The sequence below is a fragment of the Cnephaeus nilssonii genome (genome assembly GCF_951640355.1).
Source record: "Cnephaeus nilssonii genome assembly, chromosome: X".
Taxonomy (NCBI): domain Eukaryota; kingdom Metazoa; phylum Chordata; class Mammalia; order Chiroptera; family Vespertilionidae; genus Cnephaeus; species Cnephaeus nilssonii.
In genome coordinates this window covers 126,062,990-126,085,661 of record NC_137071.1, presented here as the reverse complement: position 1 = coordinate 126,085,661, position 22,672 = coordinate 126,062,990, and the positions used below count along the sequence as shown (strand labels likewise).

General features: G+C 42.4%; 1 protein-coding gene across 8 annotated transcripts in view; it reads left to right on the top strand.

Annotated features, from left to right (window-relative positions):
• CCNB3 (cyclin B3) overlaps positions 1–17,246 on the top strand; it is a 73,338-nt gene extending 56,092 nt beyond the window's left edge. For 6 of the 8 annotated variants that reach the window (XM_079764669.1, XM_079764668.1, XM_079764665.1 and 3 more), the window contains 5 exons: positions 7,427–7,564; positions 11,237–11,392; positions 13,418–13,567; positions 16,711–16,844; positions 17,067–17,246. In XM_079764669.1, the coding sequence (XP_079620795.1) occupies positions 7,427–7,564; positions 11,237–11,392; positions 13,418–13,567; positions 16,711–16,844; positions 17,067–17,139 (651 nt within the window). In that variant the 3' untranslated portion in view covers positions 17,140–17,246. The remainder of the gene's footprint in view (positions 1–7,426; positions 7,565–11,236; positions 11,393–13,417; positions 13,568–16,710; positions 16,845–17,066) is intronic. The other 2 variants (XM_079764670.1, XM_079764672.1) reach the window with 2 other exon arrangements.
• The last annotated feature ends 5,426 nt before the right edge of the window (positions 17,247–22,672 follow it).

The window sequence follows — 22,672 nt, the reverse complement described above, 5'->3', positions numbered from 1 at the left end:
GGTTAGAGTGTCACCCCCATAGGCCAAGGTTTCAGGTTCAATCCCTATTCAGGGCACATACAAGAATCAACCAGTGAATGCATAAATAAGTGGAACAGCAAATCTATGTATGTCTCTGTCTCCCTTACTATCTCTCTAAAATCAATAAATTAAAAAGGAAATTCATTAACATCTGCTTTCATCTTTATATTTTATTTAGATTTATTTTGTTGTTTTCCTCTAGCTTCTTGAAATGAATGCATAGTCTATTTTAATTATTTCTGACTTCATAATAAAAGCTCCAAAGCTGTACATTTTCTTCTAAGTAACAGTTCTGACTACACCCCATTAGTTTTGACAGACAGTGTTGTAGCTATCTTGTTTTTTCTCAATAAACTGTAATTGCAATTTTACTTCCTCTTTGACTCAGATTTTGTTTTTTTCTTAAAGAAATAGTGCTTACTTCCTCCCTCACCCCCCAAAAAATGCTTTGTTTTTCATTGGCTTGTTTGATTTATCTTTTTATTACCAATTTTTAGATTTATTGCCTTGTGTATCAAGAATGTGATCTGAATGATGAATTTTGCTTTTCTTAAGTTAATGAGGTTTATCACTGATGTTTGAAGAAAATATGTATTCTCTATAGGTACAAAGAATCATTATATCAATTAATTTTGGCTTAATTCTTATATAATGTATATGATAATTTATTGTCTTCTGCTTAAGTTATCAAAAAGTCTGAGAGCAATGTGGGGACCACCCACTATCAATGTTGTTTAGTTAATTTTTTCTGGCAATTCTTCACCCCCTCCATCTCACCTTAACTTCTCTGCCCAATATACTTTTTTTAAAAACTACAAAATGAACATGTTTATAGTATGTATGCATGTATTCATATATATTTGTGTGTGTGTGTGTGTGTCTATAAAGTCGACAACTCTTTTCCTCTATTCTTATTCCTCAGAAGTAACAACTATAGTTTAGAGTATATCCTTTCAAATCTCGTTTTGCATGTCTTATCATTTTTATTAATATTTGACTATCCTTTCTTTAAAGTCTTAAATTATCCTAATAAAATGGTAATATGCAAATTAACCATCACTCCGCTACATAAGCCACGCCCACCAGCCAAGCCACGCCCACCAGCCAATCAGGGCGAGTATGCAAATTAACCCCAATCCAAGATGGCTACAGCCACAGAGAGCAAGGTTTCCCAGGTAACAGAGCAAGCCAAGCTTTCCATAGCCGTTGCAGGCCTAAGCCTCCACTCAAGCTACAAAGTTTCAATTATAGAAGGTAAACAAATTCAAACAAATGGCGGCAGAATGGAGCTTGAGAGAGCAGGCCAGGGTTGCCGGCGGCAACAGGGGAAGCAAAGCTTTCTGCACACCCTGGCCGGGCTCACCCGCTTAAGGCTACAAAGTTTCAATTGTAGAAGGTGAATTAACTGCCACAGAAATGGCTGCCGCCCCAGGCTACAAAGTTTCAACTGTAGAAGGAAAATAAATTCCAGATACCAGGGCCTCTGCTTGGGTCACCAGGGGGCATGGCCGGCCTGCAAACCACCACAGGCCCCTCGCCCAGGCCAACCCACGCCCCAAGGCAACCCCCACCCTTATCTGTGACACCCTTCAGGGCAAACCAGCTGGCCCCCACCCGTGCACCAGGCCTCTATCCTATCTAATAAAAGAGTAATATACAGATTGATCATCACTGCAACACACAAGATATCTGCCCCCATGTGGTCAAAGATCCTGCCCCCATGTGGACACAAGATGGCCACTACAAGATGGCCAGCAGGGGAGGGCAGTTGGGAGGCACCCGGCCTGCAAGGGAGGGCAGTTGTGAGGGACCAGGCCTGCAAGGGAGGGCAGTTGAGAGGGACCAGGCTTGCGAGGGCAGTTGGAGGTGATCAACCCTGCAGGAGAGGGCAGTTAGGGGTGACCAGGCTGGCAGAGGAGGAAAGTTGGGGGCAAACAGGCTGGCAGGGGAGCAGTTAAGCATCAACCAGGCTGGCAGCGGAGTGGTTAGGGGGTGATCAGGCTGGCAGGCAGAGCGGTTAGGGGCAATCAGGAAGGCAGGCAGGCAAGCAGTTGGGAGCCAGCAGTCCTGGATTGTGAGAGGGATGTCCGACTGCCCGTTTAGGCCCGATCCTGGTGGGCAGTCCCACCAGGATCGGGCCTAAACGGGCAGTCGGACATCCCTCCAGGAGTCCCAGATTGGAGAGGGTACAGGCTGGGCTGAGGGACAACCCCCCGCCGTGCATGAATTTCGTGCACCGGGCTTCTAGTATGAGTAATAAAAGGATGCATCCACATACATGCATATATGCACATATAAAATACAGCTCTTTAATGAGTGGGTTTTATGATATTTTTCTTATGTGAATAAGTCATGCTGTACATATTGCACTGCAACTTGTTCTTTTCTCTTAAGAATGAATCCTAATAATCGTTGCTTTTAAATATAGATCTACCTCATTCTTTTAAACTGCTGTATAATATTCTATTATGTGGAGACTAGAGGCCTGGTGCACAAATTCATGCATGGGTGGGTCCCTCTGGGTGGCGTCCCTCTGGGTGGCCTGCAGGGATTGGCCGTCCAACACTGCCTGCAGCTCATCCTGGCCCCACTGTGCCTGCCGCAGGCTCGGTCCCAATCAGTCCTGCTTGGGAGAGGCTCCTGCTGCCACAGCAGCACTTGCCAGCCATGAGCCCTGCATCTGGCACCCTCCCAAGGGGAGTGGCCTGTGGGATAGGACTGAAACCGACTCTCCAACATCCCCTGAGGGGTCCCAGATTGTGAGAGGGTGCAGGCCAGGCTGAGGGACCCCACAGGTGCATGATTAGGTCGGGAAGGGACCTTGGAGGGCTTCAGGGCATGTCCAGCCCATCTCGCTCAGATCAGCCGGACCCCAGCAGCAAGCTAACCTACCGGTGGGAGCATCTGCCCCCTGGTGGTCAGTGCATGTCATAGCGAGCGGTTGAGCAGCTTTAGATATCATTAGCATATTACACTTTGATTGGTTGTTTGGTTGTTCTGCCATTTGGTCTATTTGCATATTACCCTTTTATTATATAGGATAGACATTATTTAGTTATTTAACCCCTTTGATGTGTCTGATCTATTAATTGCCCCTCATGTAAGATGTCATTATATACTTTTAATTTATTTCTTCTTTTATTGTTAGTAAAATTTTAGGCTTTTAGATCCAGATTCTTGTTTAATACATTACCTTCCCTATAAATAATTATTTTTTTTAATTTTCTAGATGTAGACCTGTTTTACTTAATTTTGTTGGTTCATTCAATCTAAAGGTTCAGTCTTTCTGTGGCTCAGAGACATTATCTATTATGTCTTTATTATTTCTCTTCTGCCTTTTCTTTCATTTTGATGGTGTGTGTGTGTGTGAGTGTGAGTGTCTCCAGAATCTATTCTCTTTGTGTCTCAGGTTTTTCTTTGTGTCTCAAGTTTTCACTCATTACCTCTCAGTTCTGGGAGAATTCCTTTGAAATCATTTATCTGTTTGTTGTCATGATTATGAATATACTGTTCATTGCCTTTATCACATTTTAAAATTAAGTAATTGCTTTTTCACCAGAAACTAGACATTCTGGATCCCAGTGTTCTCTTTTCATGGATTCAATATCCTCTCAGATCTTGTTGAGAGTATAATTTTTAAAAGTTTATTTCAGTTTTGTGGAATAAAATGGTTTCATAAGTAGACATTTGCTCTAATTCTTCAGAACATTTCTCCTTGAAAAATTACTTGTCATTTTCATATAGCTGGTTGATTTTCTCTGTTTATTCATCACTTTTGATTTTAGAATTTAAGATGATCTTTTAGTTTTAGAATTTAAGATGAATTTTGTCAATAGAAGCATGGAACAGAGTGTGTAATCTCAGAGGAAAGGTGAGAGAGGGTAGGTGGGTGGCAGGTAATCAACCAAAGACCTTGTATGCATATATGCATAACCCATGGACACAGACAATAGGGTACTGAAGGCCTGGGGGGGCAAAAGGGGCAGGCTGGAGGGGGTCAATGGAGAAAGAGGGGGACATATGTAATACTTTTAACAATAAAGAATTATTTTTAGAAAGTTGAATTTTGTCAGATTTGTCTTCTAGTTCAAGACTAAGATTAATTTTTATATTTTCTATAGTTTTATTTATCACTTCCCTTTTCTTTCTTCTTACCCATCTCCAGATAAGAAGAATAGTCTTTATGAAGAATTTAAAGGGTATGCTAGCCAAAGGCAGTTACAAGGAAGAGAACCTTGCTATTGTGCTAAAAGGTTTCTTATCTACATTTGTTGTAGCTGCTTGAGAGAGCACTTCCGCTCTTCTCTAACTGGCACAAAGTTAGGCTCTTCATTTGGATCCTGATGCTGAGGGGACAGAAAACCATATGTGAAGTCAAGCTATTTGGTCTAGAATGGAGATTTATATGAGACATAATAACTGTTTTCTTTTTTTAATTTATTTTTTATTGTTGACATTATCACAGATGCCCCCCTAGTTGAAGGGCTGTCACAAGAAGGATTAGCTTATTTCATGTACAGTAGGTCCTCGGGTTACATTGGAGATCCGTTCCTATGGTGTGATGTAACGTGATTTTCACCATAAGTCGGAACTCACCTACATAAGCACTTACGTCACATACATGGAGCACATACATAGCAGTAATGAAGTGAAACAGTAAAAAAAAAATTGAAAGATAACAATTCCTGACCTTTACTTGTGGTAAATAAATAATAAAAAACATAAAGCACATATGTACATACGTTGACATGACGGAACATTTTTTTTAAATAAATAAATGGGAGATGGCGATGTAACCATGAAACGACTTAAGTCGAGTCAGATGTAACCCGAGGACTGTCTGTAGTCCCAAGTAGTAGAATTATATTAGAAGAATTATGTTAGAATGTCTTACATTCAAGGAAGAAGGATTGCTGTAACTGTCACAGCTGCTGAATTAAATATTTATTGACTCCAAATTTCAACCATTCATTCAGGTATTACCCACACTTTTGGATGTTTCCATTTGATAACCTGCTGCATGGGTGGCCAAGTGCCTATGTTAAGTACTGGCAGGAGGCTACACAAGCACTGACTTTGTCATTTGTTCACAGAGGCATCATCCTCAGAGAATTGCTGATTTCCATTTCTACTTTTTTGTAATTGACCTAAATTTCTTGATATTTAAAGTGGTAGTCATTAACCTTCATCTGCATGAATTCTCCTCTTTCCTTTCTTAATGACATTTCTTTGGAAGATGTAGTAGACAGTTAAAATGTCCACATCTTAATCCCCAAAGCCTATGAATACAGGAGTGGCCAAAAGTAGGTTTACAGTTGTTCATATGGAAAATAATACAATAATTAATAAATAATAATGTAAGAATAAACTTTGTTTTGCATACTCACAAAGGGAAATTAAGTAGACTATGGAATTAGGACTGTAATCAGCTGAATTTAAGATGGTGATTACCCTTGATTATCCAAATGGGCCCAATGTAATTACAAGAGTCCTTAATTGTGGAACAGGAAGTCAGAAAGTGATGTAGTGTGAGTAAGACTCAGTTGGCCATTGCTGGCTTTAAAGATGGAAGGGACCCCAAACCAAGGAGTGCAGGAATCCTTTAGAAGCTAGACAAAGGATTCTTAATTTAGAACCTCTAGAAAAAAAACATAGCCCTGCTAACACCTTGATTTTTTTTAACCCAGTGAGTACTATTTTGACCTTCTGAACTCCAGATCTGTAAGATAATGGATTTGTGTTATTTTCAGCCACTAAGTGTGTAATAATTTATTATAGCAGTAATAGGAAAGGAAGGCAATTTCTGAGAATATACAAGGCCATATCCTAGGAACAATAGGAATAGCTTTTTTGGTATTTCTGTTATTCAAAAACTTAATATTTCTATTGCTGAATCAATGTATTCAACTATCTTCTGATAATCATTCATGTATACTAATATACACCCACTTCTCCAAAGCTTCTTTTTTTTAAATATATTTTATTGATTTTTTTTTACAGAGAGGAAGGGAGAGAGATAGAGAGTTAGAAACATCCATGAGAGAGAAACATCGATCAGCTGCCTCCTGCACACTCCCCACTGGGGATGTGCCTGCAACCAAGGTACATGCCCTTGACCGGAATCGAACCTGGGACCCTTGAGTCTGCAGGCCGACGCTCTATCCACTGAGCCAAACCGGTTAGGGCATCTCCAAAGCTTCTTATTGACCTACTTTGTAGTCAACTAGGCTCTAATCAATAAGAGTAGCCTAAATAAAAGGAATCCCAATGAAGTAGGTGAAACTTACAGGGAGGATTTTTTAAATTCAATATAAAGAAGATTTTTCTGTTAAAACTATTCAATGAGAGATTGGGCTGTATTTGGAGGTTTTATGGCAGGAACTGAACAACTACTTGGTGGAGACATTAAAGAGAGGGTTCAGGCATTGGTTGAGCTGTTGGACTAATATAGATCTTATTGTTTTCAAACCCTAAGGCCCCAAGGGATTGTGAGGAAGAAGCATCATTGAGGATTGGGTAGGACCCCTGTGTACAATGCAAATTGTGGCTATACATTGCCTGTAGTCAAGGCAAAAGCAGGCAATGGAATCCAGCTATACTCTTGTTTGCCAAGCTGTGCATTCTGGCCGTGGGGCTGCTATGCTCTGAGGCAGGGGTACCTTTTGCTAATTTCTATAAAGGTATTGTCTACTTGATAAGATGTATGCCTTCAGGGCTGCATCCACCCAAAGAAGTTATCTTTTTCCTAATTTTTACAAAGATGCTATATAGATGCCAACACTAACTCTGGGACTACTTTTATAAGAGATGTTGGTTTTTTTTGGAATTGGTGAGGGCAGGATAAATAAAAGAGGGGAAGAAGGGTTATACTACTAATTATTTAACCTCATTCTGGCTTCTTCAGCTTCTCAACTCACTTCCAAATAGTACTATTGGTACTTGCTCCCAATCTATACATTTTAATAGGTAGTAATGGATGAATAAACTAATAAATAAAACAAGTCTCTGTGCCTCAGAGCTAAGTAAACATGATCTCTTCTGGGAATTCATTATATAAGGTGATAGCAAATAGGGAAAGCAAGAGTATCAATTATGTATTGGAAATCAAGGAGAGAGGGTCTATTCACTCAGGGTGTTCCTAGAGAAGGCAGAGTCTCTCTCTGACTTATAAGACTGGTTACCTACCCAAATTTAGGGATAGATAATGCCAGAGTTCTCAGAGTCACAGGATATATGGTCAGACATCTACCTGAACTAGTTCCCATAATCATAGTTGAATCTCAGCTGGCCAGGTCTGGTAGCTCTACTGTGCTCAATGCCACAGACCAGGTAGTTAGATTTATCTGAATGTGATTTTGGAGCTGGACAATATGCAGATTTTTGCCCTGTTTGTGTATTCCTCCAGATTAACTGTGATCTGCTTCATGAGAGCCTCTACTTGGCGGTGAAGCTGGTGGATCGCTACCTTATGAAGAAAATATGCAAGAAAGAGAATATGCAACTCCTTGGTGCCACTGCTTTTCTGATTGCAGCAAAACTTGAGGTTGAGTTCATAGGACCTGGAGAGAACTAATTAATCAGATTTCTATCCAAGTCATATATATCCACATGTCTATGTATGTGTGTATATGTATATGTATACATATATTTGTACCTATGTCTGTATGAAAATAGCATTTCCTACTAATTTTTTATCTATTTTCCCCAGCAGGGAAGCTGGTGTTAAGTGGCAATGGTGATGTATTTGTTTTCTGGCATCAATAAGATTTTTTCATTTTCTCTAAGATATATGTATGTGGGAGTGTGCCTATCTAATGGGTTGTTATTTTTAAAGCTTCATTGTGGCCCAATGATTCTCTGCCCCCTCCCCCCCACTCTTTTCTTCTTCCCACCAACTCCATCTCTTTCAAGTGGAGTCTTGAACTGTATATTAAGAAAGAGTTTCCAAACCTGGGTGCTGGAGACATTTAAGAGAAAATGGCCTGGTAGTGAGTCTAAGTGAAATAGTTATTTTTGAAGTGATAGTATAAAAGCAAGTAGCTGGGCTTTCCTTTTTAACCATAATCCACCCAATTTCTCTGATTTTTTCCTCTTCTTTAGATTTTAAATGATCTTATACAATTCCCATTTTTCCTTTAGATAGGCTAGTTGTATGAAACCTTAGGTTTTGGGAGCAGAAAGGTAGTAGCTATTTTTACTGAGTTCAAAGAGGTCTAGAACTATGGGTTTGTTTTTGTGTTCCTCTGCCAGCTCCCTACCTCTCCAGCTCTATCCCTACCTCACTTCCTGCCTTCCTCCCTCCTTTGCTCCCTCCCTCCCTCCCTAGTTCTTCAGTACCTCCCTCTCAAACTCCAACCCTCTCTTTTTTGCTCTTTCCTTCCTTCCTTCTCTCCCTCCCTCACTTGCTTGTCCTTGCCCTCATCTCACTTCTGTGCTCCATTTACTTAAGCCCTCACTTCACTTATGTCCTCACTCTCTAACAATCTTTCTCCAGTCTTCTCTTAATGCATCCCTCGATTTCACCATCACTACCTACTTTGTGTATTCACTCAATCATACTGGTTCCTTCCTCTGGCTTTTTTCTTTCCTTTCTGGCTCCCTCTCTTGCTCACACTCCCTTACCTGTTCACTTGCTCCCTTGTTCGATTCCCTGCTCCATCCTTCCTTAACTCACTGGTCCCCTTCTTCCTTCCCTTCCTCCCACCTTTGTTACCCTCATACCCTCCCTGACACTTTCCCACCCTCCCACTCTCACACCCTTCCTTCCCTAGGTCCTATTCCATCCTCCTCCCTTCCTTCCTCTCCCCTCCCCTTCTCTTGCTAACTCTCTCTGCTCTAACTCATCCTCTCTCCTATCCCTTCATTGTCCCTACCTACCCTACCTTACTTCCCTTGTGCCTTGCTCCTACCCTCTCCTTGGCTTCCCCCTACCCTACCTCCTCCACCTTTTTTTGCTAATTTGTTCTCTCCTCTCCTCTCTTGCTCCTTCCTTCCTTCCCTACCTACCGCACTCACTCCCTAGTTGTGCCGTGCCAGCACAGCCAAGGGTTGGGAGATCCTGAGGGGGGCCGGCGAAGGATGAAGGAAAGACAGACAGAGAATAAGCTGGGTCTAGGTGGACCTCCTGTGCCTGGCTGAGACCACAGAACAGATCTAGACTGCAAGCTGAGCCTTTATTTTATAGTCAGAAGTAAACAAGGTGGTGGTCACAATAGTTGCAATGTTCTTGTGAGTTTCACTTGTTTTGGCAGCACTTGCTGCACCTCCCACAGCCCATCAGCTACCCAGGAAGGATCTAGGGAGCATCATAAGGTCAAGCTTAATTATTCTAAGAGGTCTGTGCCCTCTAAGCTGGGACTTGTTTGCGGCTTTGCTAGCAGGTCAGTCTGAGGTTTAACCCTATAACCGCTCCCTACACCTAGTCTTCTTTTCTTGCTTCCTCTCTCTCTTCTCCCTCCCTTGCTCTCTCCTTCATTGTTTCCCTTTCTGGCTCACTTCCTTCCCTATCCACCTGCTCTCTGGTTCCCTTGATCTCCCTCTTCCATGCTTCCTCTCTGCTCCTTCTCCAATAGCTTCCTCTCTTGCTTGCATCCTTGCTAATTCTCTCCAACTCACTCTCACTTGCTCCCTTCCATTGTCCTTCCCTACTTTGCTCCCTAGCCTCCTTTTCCCCTTTCTCTCTTTCTCCCCTCTCTTCTCTCGTGCCTTCCCTTACTGCTTTCCTTTATGGCTCATTTTCTCTACTGCTTGCTTACAATTTCCCTTGTTCCACCTCCTTCTCTCTTCTTCTCTCTCTCCCTTCCCCCTTTCCCTTTCTTTACCTAGGGCCATTTTTATGGCTTGAATAAAAATGCCAGCCTCTTTCCCACTGCCTGTTACCACAGCAATGCCCCCTTAAAAAAGCAGCTGGGGCCATGGCCAGTTTGCTCAGTGGATAGAGCATCATTGGCCTGCAGACTGAAAGGTCCCGGGTTCCTACAGGAGGCAGCCCATCAGTGGTTCATCATTGATGTTTCTCTCTCTCTCTCTCTCTCTCTCTCTCTCTCTCTCTCTCTCTCTCCCCCCCTCTCTCCCACACACACACACTTCCTCTCTGAAATCAATAAAAATAAATTTTTTAAAAAGTAGCATGGGTCCTTAGAGAGCTGGAGGGAGGAGGAGAGTAAGAGGGGGTGGTTCTCAGCAAACCTTGGAACCAGGAGCATACCTCTTTTGGTTGCCAGGACAAAGGCCCCCCCCCCCCACTAAGTTTTTTTTGTTTTGTTGTAGAAGGAGGTCTTCCCCTCACAGGATTTATAAGTACAGAAAGACTTTTGCAAGGGGAGGTGTGGAGATGGTATGAGAAGAGAAGAAAGGAACCAGTGGTGATTAGAGAAATGGAAGAGAGAGTGCCTTGTCCTGGTCTTAACCACTAGGTTGCTTTGTGAACTTGAGCAAGTTACTTCTCTCTGGGCCTCAATTTCCCGTCTGAAAAACCAGAAGGTTAATCCAGTTTGTGATCTGAAACTAGAGAGACAGAGCAAAGTTTGAATTAAATGCTGGGGTAGGCAGGTGGATGCTTGTAGAGAAAAAATTCAGTGGTCTTTCTGCCTCCCCAAAATCAAGGTTCAGTCTGCAGAGGGTGGGACGTGGGACGGTGCTCCCAGACAGAGTTCTTCTCACCCTTGGGCTGGCCTGGATCCCCTGTAGTCCTCAGTTTCAGCTTAGGCTCCCTCTGTGCCTGCCTCTCTCTCACTGCTTATTACTCCAGTGGTGCCCCCTCCCAAACATCCTTATTTATTCCTTAGACTAGCACACATAGTGAGGACTTATCTTCCATCTCTAACTCCCCTTTTTGTGGCCTCTTTTCTTTCCTTCCCCCACGGTAGGACTTAGATTTCCCATTCCTGGCTCTCACCCATTAAAAGAGAGACCACTGTTCCCAGCCCTTGTGCCATATTATGTGCTTCCAGTGCTGTAAGAATCCATCTCCAGAGGCACCATCCTTTCTCTAGTGGTGCAGTTTTGTAGCAGATCTCTCTTGTATTTCTGATTTTGTGTTTCAGATGGGCCACTCAAATCATCCAGAAGCTGGCTCTCAGAGCTAACCTGACGGTTTATTCTAGGAAATGTTATTACCTTCTATCCTTCAACCCCTTCCCCTCTCCTTTTCATCTCCAAGCAGAGGAGTGGGTTGTCTTGGCCTGGTGTGACTGTTTCTTCTCTCCACCTGTAGGAGACCTACCCACCTAAGTTGGATAAATTCCTGAAATCCCGTAAAGAGGCTTATCAGCGACATGAGATGCTTGCCATGGAAATGAACATCCTGAGAACCCTCGAATATGAAGTCAACATTCCTGTCGCCTATCATTTTCTGCGCATGTATTCTATGGTAAGAGAGAGAAAGCATATCTCCCTTCTTCCTGCTGGGTTTGTCTCCTCCATACCAAGAGTGACTGCTTGAGTGGTAGGTAAAGGGACTGAGACAATTGGGGACAGAGGAATTTCTTCTTCAATCCAACACTCCTAGATTAGTAACCTTTATGAAGTGTTAGGAGGAAGAAAATTGGAGCTTTGTATAGTATGCCTGTAAAGTTTTGAGGTGAGGGCAGAGTAGGAGAAGGAGAGAAGATTCTTTTATGAGGAAAGGACATATGAGAACTTTGGGGGAGGTGAATATTGGTTACAGGGGAGGTCACTTCATAATTACTCATTGCATTCTACAAGTGGATGTTGTGTACTTTCTGTGTGTGTGTGTGTGTGTGTGTGTGTGTGTGTGTGAGTGAGTGTGTGTGTGTGTGTGTGTTTTATCCTATCTAATAATAGACAAATATGCAAATTGACCATACCTCCGACACACCCTCAAGCCACGTCCACAAGCCACGCCCACCATCCAATCAGAGCGAGTATGCAAATTAACCCAAACCAAGATGGCTACAGCCACAGAGAGCAAGGTTTCCTAGGTAACAGAGGAAGCCAAGCTTTCCGCCTGCCCTAACCAGGCCTAAGCCTCCACTCAAGCTACAAAGTTTCAATTATAGAAGGTAAACAAATTCAAACAAATGGCGGCAGGATGGAGCTTGAGAGAGCAGGCCAGGGTTGCTGCTGGCAACAGGGGAAGCAAAGCTTTCCACACACCCTGGCCGGGCCCACCCGCTTAAGGCAACAAAGTTTCAATTATAACCCTAACACAAATGGCTGCCGGCCTCGGAGGGAGCCCCAGGCTTGGCTCCGCCCAGGCTACAAAGTTTCAATTGTAGAAGGAAAATAAATTCCAGATACCAGGGCCTCTGCTTGGGTTGCCGGGGGGCGTGGCCGGCCTGCAAACCACCACAGGCCCCTCGCTCAGGCCGCCCCACACCCCAAGGGAACCCCCACCTGATCCAGGACACCCTTCAGGGCAAACCAGCTGGCCCCCACCCCTGTACCAGGCCTCTATCCTATCTAATAAAAGAATAATCTGCAGATTGATCATCACTGCAACACACAATATCGCTGCCCCCATGTGGTCAAAGATCCTGCCCCCATGTGGACACAAGATGGCCACCACAAGATGGCCAGTAGGAGAGGGCAGTTGGGAGGCACCCGGCCTGCAAGGGAGGTCAGTTGAGAGGGACCAAGCCTGCAAGGGAGGTCAGTTGGAGGTGATCAACCCTGCAGGAGAGGGCAGTTAGGGGTGACCAGGCCGGCAGAGGAGGGAAGTTGGGGGCAAACAGGCTGGCAGCAGAGTGGTTAGGGGGTGATCAGGCTGGCAGGCAGAAGCAGTTAGGGGCAATCAGGAAGGCAGGCAGGCAAGCAGTTGGGAGCCAGCAGTCCTGGATTGTGAGAGGGATATCCGACTGCCTGTTTAGGCCCGATCCCACCTGTGGGATCGGGCCTAAACGGGCAGTCAGACATCCCTTGAGGGGTCCCATATTGGCGAGGGTACAGGCTGGGCTGAGGGACAACCCCCCTCCATGCACGAATTTCGTGCACCAGGCCTCTAGTAGGTTATAATAATAAAAAAAGATACAAACAAGAAAGGGGAGAGAGTTCTTTTGGAGCATGGAATACATCCTAGGGTGGAACCAGGTGCAAAGTTATAGTTGGAAAGTTTTGGCTCTTCAAAGGATGACTTGTACAGAAAGAGTAGATGGGAAGGTACCACAAGTACATTTGATAATGTGGTTACAAAACATAAAGGTAGTGAATTCTAATGCTGATTTCAGAATTGCCTCCCTTCCCCCTGCTTAAGATTCTGTGATTTCAAGGGTAGAGTGCCTTAGTGTGAACCATGATGGTAGGAGAAGTACATTGTTCAGGCAGAGAGCCATTTAGGCCCAAGGTGAGATAACTGGAGAGAGTAGGTGAAGGGGGTCTTCTGCTTAGTGCTGGTTTTCTGAATTGCTTGCTGAAATGTTCTTTTTGCTCCCTTTAGAATATCCATGTCGACATAAAAACAGTGGTCTTATCCCGATTCATCTGTGAATTGACCCTGCATGAATATGACTTTATCCAGGAAAAGGGTTCCGAGCTAGCTGCTGCTTCCTTTCTCTTGGCCCTCTACATGACGAAGCTTAAAAGCGTGGTAAACACTGACCAGGGGCACGGGGTGGGGATTCAGAAGCACAGGGTTGGCTGAGAAGGAAGGTTTAAATTAAGGCTGTGGGAGATTCAGTGCCAAAACTGCCATATACCCACAGTTATGAATTCTTTGACACCTCAACATCTTAGGATCCTGGCTGCCTAAAGGGTTTCTATAGCAATTGTTTTGAAGTATTTTGTACCATTTTTCTTAGTCACAGTTCCAAGGAAAGCTTATCTGAAAACACAATATCACAAAACAAACTAATGTGAAATTATTCTGGTTGCAGCAGGGCTGAGGTGAGCCCACTTCCTACCTGACCCCATTTCACCTCTGCCCCTTGTAGTCCCTTCAGCAAGGTTACTCTCTGAGGGAGCTTGTTAGAATGGAATTTGAAGCACTGACCCAGAGAACAGAGTAGTGAAAGCAACTGTCCATGTGTAAAAGGGGACTTATAGGTATATTATAGTGTTTTTCTTTTCTAAAGAGGAAGGCCCCAGAGCCTCCTTCCCCGATATAAATAAAACTCATGTTTGATGTTTTCTAAATTTTATGAAAAATTATGAAAAGCAACTTCAGAGAACTAAGAATTTTTACTGATATGTAACATACAATCCAAATAGAAAGAGTATGCTGACAAATGTGCATGCTCTTCCCAACCATCCCTGAGCCCCTCCAACTTAGAGGTCCTAGAGCCACAACTGATGGGAAAGCTTCTGTGTGCTGAGAAAAAACTCTATAAACAGTTGTGTTTATAGGAGTTGAGTGCTTGGTGATCTAAGCACTTTGTATGAACTCATTTAATGTTCACAGTAACCCCACAAGATCAGTATTATCCCTATTTTATAGATAAGAAATACATTCACATGTTTTGCTAGGGAGAGGCAGAACTAGGAGTGGTGTACAACCAGTACTGCATAATCAGAATGGGTGTGGCCATAGCTCTGGAGCCATGGTCCTGGAGGACCCATTCTGAGCCAGGCTCTGACCCATGGATCCTGGGGAAATTGAATGTCTCAGGGCAACAAATTTCTTGCCAACCAGTATGGAAATATTTCAATGTTTAAACACATGGCATGCTTGTATCAGTGAGTATCAGCTAAATGTCAACCCTGATCTGAATTCTGGTAGTCTAGATTCCACAATCCTCTATGCTATATATCCTGCTTTTATAGGTAAGAAAGGTTTCACAAAGAAGGTGACTTTTGAATTGGCTCTTGAAAGGAACCCATGAGAGGAGGCATTCTAGGTAGAGGGAACAATAATTAAAAAGACATGAAGGCAACAATTAAAGAGTGTAATGTATAGGGGGCAGAATAAGAATTTCCTGTGGATAGAACAAAGGCTACATGAATAGGGAATGGTGAGAGATGAGACCAGAATGGTAGGATGTGTTCAGATTATAAGAGACCTTTGATGTTATGTTGAGAGACCTATTTTTATACTAAGGTACTGGAAGTTTTTGAGGCAGGGGAATGACATGTTCCTGTTTGTATGTTTTGGAAATAGTACTGGGAAAGTAGTATAGGAGGTATACTAGGTAATAGAGTGTAAAAGTGCAACATTGGCAAGTCAGCTTTTGTAATAGTCAAGGTGAAGCTTTGGGGCCTGAACTGGTGCAGTGACAAAGGGGCCACTAATCTTATTTAACACACTAAATAGAATAATGTGTTACCGCATGTTACTCTCCTGTTCCGCATGCTAATGACTACCCTTTGCCTGTGGCAGTGGTTTTCAAACAGTATTCGGTAGAGCCCTGAGATTCCTGCAGGAGTGTCTTAGGGGCTGTATAAAGATAAGGGGATTCAAATTAGTGAGATTCTTAGCCTTTGCCTCCAATTCCAGGTAAGATATTTGGGCTTCCAGGTAAGATATTTTTAAAAGGGGGGGTTGGAGAAATAATTTAAGATATTTTTATTTTTAAAAAAATATTTTTATTACTTTCAGAGAGGAAGGAAAAGGGAGAGATAGAAACATGAATGATGAGAGACCATCATTGATAAGCTGCCTCCAGCATGCCCCACACTGGGGATCAAGCCCTCAACCCAGGCATGTGCCCCAAATGGGAATTGAACTGTGAGCTCCCAGTTCACAGGTTGAGGCTCAACCACTGAGACATGCCAGCCGGGCTAATTTAAGATATTTTTAGAAAACCACTGCGTTATAGAATAAATCTTCCTTTCTCTACCTGTGGAGCTCCTACTTGACTTTCTGCGCTCATTGTAGATGTTCCCTCTTCTATGAAGCTTTCTGTTACTCTCCTAGCCAGAGTGCATGGGTCTTGTTGCCCTGTGACTCCAGCGCCCTCATAGCACTTCCCACACATTTTGTAATTCTCTCTGTGCATGCCTGTCTCCTCCACTAGACTATAGATTCCTCAAGGGCAGGAGCTTTGGTCATCTTTATATTCCCAGCATCCTATACAGGGCTTGACAATATTATTAATCCTAGCTAGCATTATTTAGGCACTTACTATATGCTAGACTGTTACATGTGCTTTGTATATATTATTTCATTTAATCATGCAATATAATTACTGTAATGACCCCCATTGGTAAAATGAGGCACCGAGAGGTTAAATGACCAATTTAAGGCCATACTATTAGTTAAAATAGAATTTGAACCCCAGTAGTTTGCCTCCAGAACATTTGCTCTTAAATATGTTGCTATATTGCTTCTGCCACATAGTAGGCATCCTTAAAATTGAATGAGAAAATGAATGCATGTAATGATAGCTGGTAGATCCAGAGAGAAGGAACAGCTTTAAGTTTCTGTTGGCTGTTGAGTTGGGACCTCAACTTTGTTCTGAGGTTTGCCTGACCATTGGCTCTTGACCTGAAAGTGAATAAATTACAAAGTCAGTCATGTTCCTTGGATTTTTTGATAGTGGATTTCAGCATACCTGAATATCTATGGCCAGGGCTAATATCCAGCTGGTACATATGAATATAGCCACACCACTAGTTTGTGGCTGAAACCTATTTTCCTATAATAATTGGTTAGTGTTTATGACGTATGAGTCTTTGAAATGTTTCACTCTCTTTCCTTTCTGTACCATGGATAGGAAGTTTGGATTTGGGATAGTAGACACAGAGGAAGGGTCTGCTTCCTGTCATAAAAGTCACTGTTTATGTTGCTTCTTTCAGGCTCATTTACTGGATTATCACTTTGGCTACAAGCCCTCTGATCTTTCCCTCTTGGTCAAAAAGCTTAACAAGCTGCTGACTTTGTATCCTTACAATGATAGGTTCAAGGCTGTGCGTTTCAAGTATTCTCACAAGTAAGTACCAAGCTCCTGATGAGGTTGGGTTTGTGCTCAGTCATGGGGAGGCCCAGACTAGCCTTGCCTAAGGAAAAAGAAAGATTGAGGTACTTTTTACCTTACTTTCTGCTCCAGGGTTAAAGTAAGATAGGGAACCAAGGGTCCTATATCCCACTTATTCCATGAAGCCTGCTTGCTTTGGCCTATTTTATACTGAGCAGATGTCTCTTCCTTTTGCAGGAACTTCTATGAAGTCACCAAAATCCCCCTCTTGGACAAGTTGAAGCTGGAGGAAATTTTGAACTCCCGCTAATTCTGAAATGAGGGCCTAGAACGCTGGCATCATATAACTAGGCTATATTTATTCTGTCCTTGAATTTTCTTGATCACTTTTCTTCATTTTTACTCTTTGTTTGTCTTTTCCAAAACTGAATGTTATAAATGTTTAAGTTTTTTTATGAAAGAAAAAAAAAGTATTGTAGTATTTATTTAGAAATAAAATAAAAATTAATATTTGTTGCTAAAATGGCTCACCTCTCCTTTTTATGTAAAAAAATTAAAAAATTGAATTGAATTTATTTGGGCAACATTGGTTAATAAAATTCTATAGGTTTCAGGTATACAATTCTACAATACATCATCTGTATATTGTATTGTGTATTTACCACAACAACTCAAGTCTCCTTCCATCACCAATTATACCCCTCTACCCTTTTCTACCTGCCCCTATCCTCCCATTTGGCAATCACCATACTGTTGTCTGTGTCCATGAGTCTTTATTTCCTTTGCTTAATCCCTTCACCTTTCTTACCCAGTCCCTAACCCCCTTCCCTCTGACAGCTGTCAGTCTGTTCTCTATATATTATTGCATAGGCCAAGGATTCCCCCCCCCCCCTGCCTTGTCAAGGTTGTGCCTCAGAGTGTAGCTTATCCAATTTCTTTCTCTGTTGGAGTCTTTCACTTCAGGGGTGTAGGAATTGAGTTGATTTCGGTGTGAATTGATGGATGAGTCTGTAGAAGGAGGATCATTGGAGTGAGGCTGGGGTTGGGTGGTAGTGCCCAGTCTAAGGAGGGAGAACTTTACTTGGCAGACAGGCCTCAGTGTTCAGATCTGGACCAATACCCTTTGGTCCATATCTTACATTGCTTATTTTCTTTCCTTCTTCCTAGATGATGAAAAGGCAGGGATCAGGATTTTGCCACCCAAGGCAGCCCTAGTTTCATAGTTAGGCAGTTTTTTAGAGTCAAAATAAAATAAAATAAAATAAAATAAAATAAAATAAAATAAAAAAACTGCTTGGAGTGACATGCTGAAATCTTATGGCCTTTATCTTCTGTCAAGAGGAGAAATTTCTGTCCTGGCCAGGTGGCTCGGTTGGTTGGAGCGTTGTCCCATATAACAAAATGTTGTGGGTTGAAACCTGATCAGGGCACATACCTTGGTTATGGATTTGATCCCCGGTCAGGGTGCATATGGGAGGCAACGAATCGATGTTTCTCTCTAAAAATCAATAGAAACATATCCTCGGGTGAGGATCTATCTATCTATATCTATCTATCTGTCTGTCTGTCTGTCTGTCTGTCTGTCTGTCTATCTATCTATCTATCATCTATATCTATCTATCTATCTATCTATCTATCTATCTATCTATCTATCTAATCATTATCTATAATCTATCATCTGTCTATCTATATCTATCTATATCTGTCTATCTATCTATCTATCTATCTATCTATCTATCTATCTATCATCTATCTATCTATATCTATCTATCTATCTATCTATCATCTATCATCTAGTCTTTGGGGTGATGTGTACTGGTACAGATATCTCATTTGTTCACAGAAGATTTGAACATCCTGTTCCAGTTGATAGAGAAACACTGCCTCTAGGACCTCTGGGTCTGCCCCACAATCTAGCCACTGAAACAAGTAATGTCTGTCACAGCAGAAGACCTCTAGGGCTGCCAACTGTTCTGATTGGTTTAATCAGAACAGTTCTAATCCAAGGACATGAAGGTTTACTCCCATGTTTTTGTCTAGTAGTTTTATATGTTTAGCTCTTACATTTAGGCCTTAAATCTATTTTGAATTAATTTTTATATATGGTGTAACATAGGGGTCCAACTTCATTTTCTTGCATGTAGATAGATATCCAGTTGCCCCACCATCATTTGTTGAAAAATCTTAGTGCCCTAATTGAAAATTAATTGAATGTAAATTTGAGAGCTCATTTCTGGACTCTCAATTATATCCCATTTACCCATATATCTGTCCTATGCCAGTAACACACCACTTTGATTACTGTGGCTTTGTAGTCAATTTTGAAATCAGGAAATGTGCATTCTCCAGCTTCAACCTTTTCAAGATTGTTTTGGTTATTCTGGGTCCCTCACATTTCTTTTTTTTTTTTTAATTTCTTTATTGATTAAGGTGTCACAAATTTGTCCTCATCCCCCCATTCCCATCCCACACCCCTCCCCACGGATGCCCCAACCCCCTGTAGAACTTAACCATTGGTTAGGCTCATATGCATGCACACAAGACCTTTGGTTGATCTCTCCCCCCTCCCCCCACCCTCCCCTATCCTCCCTCTGAGGCCTGATAGTCCGATCGATGCCTCCTTGTTTCTGGTTCTGTTGTTGTTCATCAGTCTATGTTGTTCATCATTTCCCCTAGATGAGCAAAATCATGTGTCACTAGAGATATACTTATAAGAACTGAATGTGAGACGAGCAATAATAGTTATGCTGACAGGCAAATGAATCAGTCTGTAGTGAGTTTCTTTCTGGACCAACAGTTCTTTTGAGACCCAATATCAATGTCCACCAGTTCCTTGTGAGTACATGTCGGCACTGACCCCTCAGCTCTGGATGGTGGACAAATGGTGGTAATGCAGGTCCAACTCCCTCTGGTTTGGCCTCGGCCGGACCCAGGGGCACGGCTTCACCCGGACCCAGGGGCATGTGGCCTCACCCGGACCCAGGGTCGCGTGGCCTCACCCGAATCCAGGGGCCCACGGCCTCACCCGGACCCAGGACCCAGCCTCACCCGGATCCAGGGCCCACGGCCTCGCCCAGACCCAGGACCCAGCCTCACCTGGACCCAGGGGCGCATGGCCTCACCCGGACCCAGGGGCGCGTGGCCTCTCCTGGGCCTGGGACCCAGCCTCACCCGGATCCAGGGCCCACGGCCTCGCCCAGACCCAGGACCCAGCCTCACCTGGACCCAGGGGCGCATGGCCTCACCCGGACCCAGGGGCACGTGGCCTCACCTGGACCCAGGGGCGCGAGGCCTCTCCCTGGGTCCCTCACATTTCTATGTGATTTTTTTTTTTGGCATCAGCTAGTCAATTTCTGAATAGAAAGCTAGGATTTTGAAAGAGATTGCATTGAATTTATAGATAAATTCGGAGATCATTGCCATCTTAACCATATTAAATATTCTAATCATGTGTTTTGTACCAGTCTCAGCCTATCAATAACCAATGTTGTGGCTGGACTGGCCTTTGTGTTTCTTATTATGATTGAGAGACACTTTCAGCAATAACCAGTAGGAAAGTTTGAAAGAGACAAGGTTTATTACTTAGAGGTCCTGGAAGTTACACAGCACATCTGGTTCCAGACTAACCGCTTAGTCTCACACACACACACACACACACACACACACACACACACACACACATACACACACCAGACATATCTAAAAACACTGCAAAGGCTTTAAAAACTGAACTGACATTGAGCCTTCAGCCCACAGAAAGATAGTGAGAACCTGTGGCCTGAAAATCAGATTGACTGCTAAAGTAAAAATATAAATGTTTTCTATACAATTTACGTAAGCAATTTCATAATGTCATATTCAAAACGTCTAGTATATCAACCATATTATTAATTGATGGAGTAAAAGCATTTGACAAAATTCAGCATGCATCCATGACAAAAATGATCAACAAACTGAAAATAGAGACTTCCTCAACCTGATAAAGGCTGTCACCAAAAATTTTCATGTAACATCATATTTAATGGTGAAAGACTGAATACTTTCCCATAAGATTAGGAACAAAGCAAGGATGTCTACTCTCATCAACCCTATGAACATTATACTAGAAGTTATCCAGTGCAACGGGACAAAAAAAAATAGAATACAGATTGCAAAGGAGGAAATAAAATTGACTTTTTTTTGTAGATGGTATGATTATATGTGTAGAAAATCTCAAAGAATCCACAAAAAACCCCTCCTAGAACTAATATGTTTGTTTAGCAAGGTCACAGAACACAAGGTCAACACACACACACACACACACACACACACACACACACACACAAAATCAAGCACATGTCTATATCCTGGCAATGCATAAGGAAATTCAGACAGCCACATAGTATTCCATTGTGTAGATGTACCACAGCTTTTTGTATCCACTCATCTACTGATGGGCACTTGGGCTGTTTTGAGATCTTAACTATTATAAATAACACTGCTATGAAATATGGATGCATATATTCTTTCTGATTGGAGTTTCAGGATTCTTAGGATATATTCCCAGAAGTGGGATCGTTGGGTCAAATGGCAGTTCCATTTTTTTTTTTTTTTGAGGAAACTCCATACTGTTTTCCATAGTAGCTGCACCAGTCTGCATTCCCACCAGCAGTGTAGTAGGGTTAACTTTTCTCCACATCCTTGCCAGCACTTGTTGTTTGTTGAATTATTGATGGTAGCCATTCTTGTAGGTATGAGGTGATATCTCATTGTCATTTTAATTTGCATTTCTCTGATGATTAGTGACATTGAGCATTATTTCATATGTCTCTCAGCCATTTGTATGTCCTCTGCCCATTTTAAAAATTGGATTGTTGGTCTTCCTTTTGTTGAGTTTTATGAGTACTTTATATATTTTATTTTTATATTTTTTAATGTCTTTATTGATTAAGGTATCACATATTTGTCCTCATCCCCCATTCCCATCCCAAACCCCTCCCCATGCATGCCCCCACCCCCCTATTGTCCGTGACCACTGGTTAGGCTCATATGCATGCACACAAGTCCTTTCGTTGATCTCTCCCCCTTATCCCCACCCTCCCCTACCTTCCCTCTGAGGTCCGACAGTCTTATCTATGCTTCCTTGTCTCTGGGTCTGTTCTTGTTCATCAGTCTATGTTGTTCATCATTTCCCCTAGATGAGTGAGATCATGTGATACTAGAAATACACTTATAAGAACTGAAAATGAGACAAGCAATAATGGTTATACTGAGAGGCAAATGAATCAGTCTGTAGTGAGTTTCTTTCTGGGCCAAAAGTTCTTTTGAGTCCCAATTTCAATGTCAAACAGTTCCTTATGTGTACATGTCAGCAATTATATTTCAGTTCTGGATGGTGGACAAATGGTGGTAATACAGGTCCGACCCTCTCTGGTTTTGTCCTGGGCAACCTGCAGCGATGCACAGCTGCTGACTGCTAGTATGGCAAGGCGTCGTCAGCGTCTTCCATCTCTGGACTGTTTCTCTTCTGTCTTCATGGCTGGAGTAGTCCTGTCAATTCCTCTCTGTTGAAGGAATCCACATGGTCTCGGAGTTGTTTTCTGAAAATATACAAGCATATTTTCGACCAAAAGTTAATAAAGGAATATTTTCTATAAATTTGACTTGTGATCCTTTTTCATTTTTTGCCCAAATGATTTTCCTTTGGCTTGTTTTGACACCATGTATGTTTTACATGGGTGTCTTGCTGTTAGCATTACACATGAAAGTTAATTTTCTAAAGTAAAAATTTTCTAGATGTAATTCACTTACAGGAAATTTTTCTTTACATGATATTCTTCTACTATCCCCCCTTTTTTGATTTA